Source organism: Armigeres subalbatus, chromosome 1 (assembly GCF_024139115.2).
Source record: "Armigeres subalbatus isolate Guangzhou_Male chromosome 1, GZ_Asu_2, whole genome shotgun sequence".
Lineage (NCBI taxonomy): Eukaryota > Metazoa > Arthropoda > Insecta > Diptera > Culicidae > Armigeres > Armigeres subalbatus.
The window spans coordinates 273,485,826-273,493,162 of record NC_085139.1 but is presented as its reverse complement, the minus strand read 5'-3'; the positions used below and the strand labels follow the sequence as shown (position 1 = coordinate 273,493,162).

Below are 7,337 nucleotides of genomic sequence, written 5' to 3'. Positions count from 1 at the left end.
CTCAATTTTGGGTACTTTTTTTCTTCCGTGTAGAGTATCGTTTCGGTCCAGCTTGTGCGAAGATATCAGTGACGTCACATGTTTACATTCAAACTGAATGTTTACATACGTGATATTTTTTGTATGCCGTGCCACCTTGTCAATTTTGATGTCGGGCTCCTTTGCACCCCGCAACAAGTCCACACACGTTTACTGGAATGTTTAGTAACAGCGTCCCTATCCCGTACCTGTTCATGATCAAAATTTTTATTCGTTTTGGAGCGCACTACAGTCACAGGAACGAAACGATGAGCCTCAAACTCACAATCAACTGTGGGTGTTGCAGCAAGCCGTGAATGGAGAATAAGTGTGTTGTGGCGATTGTCAACATATTCCTGAAGTGCGTGACCCCAGTTTCTAGCATATGGTCTAGAAGCTGATAGTGCCTTTATGATGCCATTCGACTGCTCCAGAACGGACATTTGGTGAGCCAATTAAAATATATATTATTATTTACATTAAAAGCTATATGAAAATTACATTTAAAAATAACCATCACCGTTTGAAGCGATTTGAATCCAACTTCCTATTATTATCATTTCGTGGATAGAGGGTGGGCTCTTCTCCCCATCTATTGGGTCAATCTGAGAAACGAGGGCTAGATTATATTATTGTATGTACGAACTTTCTTCACGAAAGATATTGTCTACTCATCCCGTGGATTCGCATATTCATGATCAAATCGTTTCAAATCGTTCCTTGCTACAATAGATGGAAGTATCATCATCACTCATCACTTAAAAGAAGGCTTCCTTCGCATCTTGAAAGGACGCTTCTAAACCTCTTGGTAGTATGCGCTCAAGCCTCCAAGAAGAATTCCGGGCTTCTTGGAGCGAGGCTTCCTAGACTCTTGAAAGGAGGCTTCCAAACCTCTTGAAAGTAGATATGCGAGACTCTTGAAAGGAGGCTTATGAGCCTCTTGAAAAGAGGCAACCTAATCACTTGGAAGGAGGCTTCCAAACCTCTTGAAAAGAGGCTTCCGAGCCTCCTTGGAAAAAGGCTTCAGAGCCTCTTGAAAAGAGGCTTTTGAATCTCTTGAAATTAGGCTTTTGAGACTCTTGAAAGGAGGCTTCTGGGCCTTCTGAAAGGATCTTGAAAGGAGGCTTCCGAGCCTCTTGATTGAAAGGAGGTATCCGAGCCTTTTGAAAAGAGGCTTCCGAAGTGCCCAGGAGGCTTCCGAGCCTCTTGAAAGGAGGCATTCGAGCTGCTTGGAAAAAAAATCATTTTGTTCACACGGAGAAAAAAATGTGGTAGAATCAACCTGATTGTGCTTCAAATCAGCATTGATTTATGTAAGTGATGAACTTTGTAATATCTTAAAAATCACTCTAATAAAGCTTTAAAAAAAAAGCATTGATTTATGAATAACAATATTTTTGGTTGATACAACCAGAAATAGGGTTGAATCAACCATACGCGATAGTTGATTCAACTCTCGGATATATTTGTTCCAACAATCCTTTTCAGCTGTCACTGTCAAATATTACATCAGAAAACAACAATATTGATGGTTGTTTTTACTTTCGAAAATGCTTTGAAACTATACTTTATCGACACTACGATGACATCAACAAAAGCGAAAAATGTGACAGAAGGCGAATCGAACTAGTTACAAGGGGAGTGAGAGTCATCCAGCTTACCTCTGCTTCATGCTTACTTCTTGTAGACATGACGATTTATGTTGATCAGTTTCTACAGTTTTTCCATATTACGAAATGGTTGTCAGAACAACGATATTATTATTGTTTCAATCATGCGATGCAGGATTGAAACAACAATAATGTTCAATTGAGGAAGCAATCAATCATCGTTGAAACAACAATTTTGAAGATTGAAACAACAATATTCATGTTGTTTGATACAACAATCGAAATAGTTGTTTTAATCTTGCAAGATTCTTCTGCGTGCATTCGATGTTTTGTTCGTTTGATCTTTTGTTCCGCAGTCCTTCATACATTGTGCTGGTTTTGGAAGGCAGGATTCAATTGTGATTTATTGATCGCATTGCAAATTATGTGCAGTATATTTTTATTAAATAAAAAATTCACAATTATCAAAACTTTATCAATAAGTTTTGGGGGTCGTACACTTATTACGTAAGCAATTTTTCTGGGTTTTTCGGCTCCCCTCTCCCCATGTAAGTTTTTTTTTCATACAAACACATTTTTATTTATATGGTGCGTAAGATATCGACAGACCCCCCTTCCCCACAAGTATTTACGTAATATGTGTACGGCCCCTTGGAATTGTAATACGTCCGCCATTACGCATTTTTGTCCGAGGTACCCCCTAGGGTCAGCGAAGGTACCCCAATGGGTAGATGTACCCCAGGTTTAGAACCGCTGCTCTAGATTTTGTATATGAATCGTCACGCTGCTCGGAACCCCTCCGCCACTCTAATAGCGTGACGTACTTTGTGGATAGCCCCTAAGTCCCAAAAATGTTCTAAGAGAAAAAATCGATTTTTGTTATTTTTTTTTTTTTGAGGTGTCATTAGATCTTGACGTTTCATGCATTTTTAAGTCATTTGGCATCAAAACAAAAACTCGATTTTCGACTTTTCCTTTGGTCCCCCCTTGGGAAAATTTTCATGGGTAAAAAATTCAAAACTTTGATGAATTTTAGGCACCCCTAAATCATATCCGATTAAGCTCAAATTTTGCATGGAGTCATATTTTGGGGTAATGAAACTAGTGAGCAATGTCGTTTTTCGAAATTCGAAAATATCATTTTCATTGGCACCTTACAGTGAAGACGCCCTCACAGTTGAGGTCGAAATATATATATATAAAGATAATAAAACGTATTGGAATTAAATGGAAACTACTAAACACGTCTTGTGGGGCCCTCCTTAGCCGTGCGGTAAGACGCGCGGCTACAAAGCAAGACCATGCTGAGGCTGGCTGGGTTCGATTCCCGGTGCCGGTCTAGGCAATTTTCTAGGCAATCTAGGCAATGGGGATGTAATGCCAAAAAGAAGAAGAAGAAGAAGACTAAACTCGTCTTAGACAGTTGAACATTAAATTGCCAATAACAAAACTGTCCTTTCCTAAACCTCTGTGAACACATCTCTATTCTTATTCTTCTTCTTATTGGCATTACATCCCCACACTGGGACATTGCCGCTTCGCAGCTTAGTGTTCATTAAGCACTTCCACAGTTATTAACTGCTAGGTTTCTAAGCCAAGTTACCATTTTGCATTAGTATATCATGGGAATACTTTTTCCAATTTAAAAACCGAAAATTGCCTTGACCCACACCGGGAATCGAGCCCATCCACCCTCAGCATAGTCTTGCTTTGTGGCCACGTATCATTCCGCTAGGCTAAAGAAGGCCCCCTCTATTAGTCTCACTGTATACAAAACACAAACTTTTTCACCAAAATTGAATTTTTATGAAAGTACGCTTTTGTTTTGGTTCTCTACTCAAGCAGCCTACATATTATATTTCGTTTTTTACCGAAAGGATTGTACTCCTTTTTGAAGGTATGCTATTATCTCATGAGTCATGACCATTTTTAATTATTCATGTAGATTCCAAATTTATTATTGCCTCTACTCTGATTTCTTGAATGTTAATTTTCCAATTGGTTTTGGATATTTCCAATCTTTCATATGATTGTTTTTGTCTATAGTGTACTATTTTTTATGGCAGACATGGGACTCAGTACTGCTGTAATCTGAAAAAGTGACGTATACGCCATTTTCCAAAAAATTGTGTTAACGAGTTACTACTCATCGCGCTCTTTAATAGAAAAATGAAAAACACGCATGTTGTAAAATAGCGGTTACGTCACTGTTCCAGATTACGGCAGAATAGTCCTACGAGGCGAACCGGCCCAGGGCCGAAAACCTCATTAATAAAGATATTAATAATAATAATAAGAATAGTCCTAATTAAATATTGCAAAAATGAGATTAAGTTGCCATGATATTTAGAACAATTTCATCCATCTGCACGTGACGTGATAACTCTACCTATTTGAAAAGAAATCAATTTATCGACATCCGTTAAATTAGCAACGAGCAAAGATATCTGTTTGCTTCAACACACATCGCATCCATAAATAGACGACGCACGTTCTGCGGGCCGCCCCAATGATAAGCAGAATTCCCTTTAATCTTATCAACCCGTCCCCTCCCGAAAACAAGCAGAGAAAGCTTCCGCCTCAAAGTCTTAAACTTTATCATCGGCGCGCACCACCTACCTTTATGTTCGCCTGCTGCATCTGCAGGAACGTCGCAATCCCGTTGCGGACCCGGTTCTTGACACCGCGCACCGTTCCCTTGTTGCTGCGGATCGTCGACGTTCCGCTGGTCAAATCCTTAAACCCGGCAAAGCTCTCATCATCGTCGATAACCGACGATGAACAGCTGTGATTGTGGTTGTTATTGAGGTGAACCGACCCGTTACGGAGTCGTGCTGATTCGGCGGCGTCTGCTGCTGCTGTTGCTGCAAATTGGAATGTTCGTTGATGTGAAACTTGTAAAATTTATCATTCTCGAAACTGATCGATTTGTTCTTCTCGGACAGGGAGGACACACTGCCGCCGGCGGCAACACTGTTCAAACTGTTGATTTTCTCCATCAGGATGGAGCGCGTGGTGGTCATACCGACGACGGGGGTTTCTTCGCGTGGTGGCGACGGGGACGGCACTTCGCGCGCGGCACTTCCCGTGGACGAACGTTCGCGGATGTCCTTGAGAAGGGAATCCGGCAGGATGGAGACAATTTTGTGCTTCATTGGCATGATTGGAGGCAGTTGCGGACACTCGGGGATTACATTTTCGCGGTCACTATCACTGGTAGGGGTCACGGCGGAGGATAACGGTTCCGGAGTTTGCGGAATGGTTGTGACCCCGGAAATACTGTCGACGAGCGCCAGGGCACTAACGTTTCCGCAAAGCTGTGAAAAGTTGAGCGAATCGCAGCTGAGACTGGATTCGGACTCGTCACTGTCACTGGTTGTGTAGTTGCTGCGAAATCCGACGTTGGGTTGATTAAGCTTATCAGACGGCGTCGGGCTTATCATCATTAATTTTGCGTGTTGCGCTGCCGGGTGTTTGGTGGGGGACGGAGATTTGGGGACCATTTTTTTCGGGAGAGGCGGTGGAGTGACTTCGATGTCGCTGCACGTGCCACTGTCGAGGGTGTCACTAGGAGAGCACTGCCCCGAGGACATCATGTAGTAGAGGTAGGTGGCGTTGGTGGCATCCACCAAGTCTGTTTTGGCGCCACTGGTTGGCGACGCCGATGGGCTGGAGTGCTTTTGAACCATTTCGATGGATGGGGTAGGACTCGGTGATTTACTGCCCAGATCAGGCGGTCCAAATGAAACGATCGACACTTTAGATTTGCACTGATTGGACCCGTTCACGATGGTAGCACTGCTGCTATTGTTGGTAACACTGATCAAAGCAGAACCGCACGAATGGTTTACCACACTGTTAATTGGACTAGAACACTCCGATTGAGTTTGCACGATTTGAATTCGGACGACGTGCGACTGCTGATCGGATATCACGGGCGACAACGGCGAAGATGGTTTCTCCCGGACGGTTTCCAGCAGACTGCTGCCAGTGCTGGTCTTTCCAAGGGCAACGGCATCGGCAACAGACGATCTGGATGGAAGCAACTCGGCTCTTTCTTCTTTCTCCGAATCTGATCGCTCACGTTGTAGGACCAGTTTTCCAGCAGTTGGCTCAGCGGCGGAGATGTAGACCGAAGTCGCGGGTACGGAGGCAGCTGCAGAGAGAAGCAATTCCACAGCAGGCGGGAGACTCCTCGCTCCATCGACTTGGTCTTCGCGCCTCTGTTGTGGCTTTTGCAAGGCTGCGATGCTCGAATCAAGGCTGGTATAAACCGTTGTTTCGGCACTAATCTGTATGGAGGTAAGCCGACGTAGCGAGGCCGTCGAGTCCATTTTTCTTCGATTTTCGCACTCTCTTTGCTTCTCACGTGTTCTCTTTCCCGTTTTGGATGTTAAGTAAGCCCCTTTCGCTCGCACTTTTCCGTGGAGTTGGAAAACTCCGCTCTTTCTCGCGCGAATCGAAACCCGGCACAGCGTATTTAGGTATTTATTGAACGTTGGTGTGACCAAGTTTTTCGCAACGCAACAAAATTTTGTCGCGTCGCATCCGATCAAGTGACCGTTGTTGGGAGCTTTTAGCGATCTTCTTTCACCGTGTCTACTGCGATCGAGTTATTATTGTTTATGTTTCGCGAGCCGACGGACGGATCAAAAAGCAACAGCAGCAGCTTTCAATCGTAGGCACAAATTTATGCTGATTTGATTTTCTTATTTCCTCCTCTGTTATTTGCTTATTTTCACCTTTCGTTGGCGTCGTTCGGAATTTTTATGCCACACGGCGGTGGTTCGAGGCACTTGTTATTCACTCACACAAACGATCGTGCACCGTGTAGGGCATCAGCTCACTCACTCGCGCTGGGACCCAACTGCTTGGCATGCATGATCACACGTTGGCCGCGCGTCCCCTTTAACGCCTTTAGGCCCTGTTTTGTGTTTTTCTTTCAGCGTGTTGCGGAAACTCTTGAGAACGATCGAACCGACCTCAAGACACAATGATTGTTATTATTGTTGCTGTTGTAGTTTGTTACTTTCTTCACCTACTGTAGTGGCCCGTCGTCAAGCAATTGCTTTTTTCAATGGCGCTTACGATCGAAGTTTCACTTTCTGTCTGTCGTAATCTGCTTATGTTTTGAAGTTGCTTTGTTTGTTTTTCGACGTTTCGTGCACTAAAACAGGTTAATTCGATTTGGTGTTCATTTGGGAACATTGGCTTGGACCCAGCTGGGGAAAGGGATTTGGTATTTATGTTTATGAACTTATTGAAACGAATATTTATAGCTGTGGAAAATTGATTTGGTTTAGAACGCAAGGTTATCACAATAATGAATGTCTACGACTGAAACGGGTAAATTTTAAATAATAAACACACTCTTACACAACAAATTCATTATAAAAATGCGCCTCTGTCGAATTCATTGGTTGTCGATTCAATTGTGGGATGGGATGTCTTTGTGAACACAAGTAAGAGAAAAGCCTATTAAACATTTTTGATCACCGTTAGTAGTATGATCACTCCAGAAAATATTTATAACGCCAGCGCTGCATTCCATTCAGAATGTTCTGTGGATTGGTCATGTTGAAGGACCTAAATCTCTACTCCTAGCGATATAATTGAGTAGGGGAGAACGGGTAAAAAAGAGACTCTATTTAGTAAAACTTGGGACTTCGATCAAATTAAATGAAGATGTGGTTCGATTCGTGGTTGGTA

At 43.0% G+C, this 7,337-nt stretch overlaps 1 protein-coding gene across 1 annotated transcript; it reads right to left on the bottom strand.

Moving 5' to 3' along the window:
• Positions 1–4,226: 4,226 nt before the first annotated feature.
• LOC134207344 (uncharacterized) lies at positions 4,227–6,519 on the bottom strand. Its single transcript, XM_062683066.1, is given in 2 exon segments — positions 4,227–4,526; positions 4,529–6,519. Coding segments are annotated over 2 exon segments (1,734 nt in total). The 5' UTR covers positions 5,963–6,519.
• Positions 6,520–7,337: the final 818 nt, after the last annotated feature.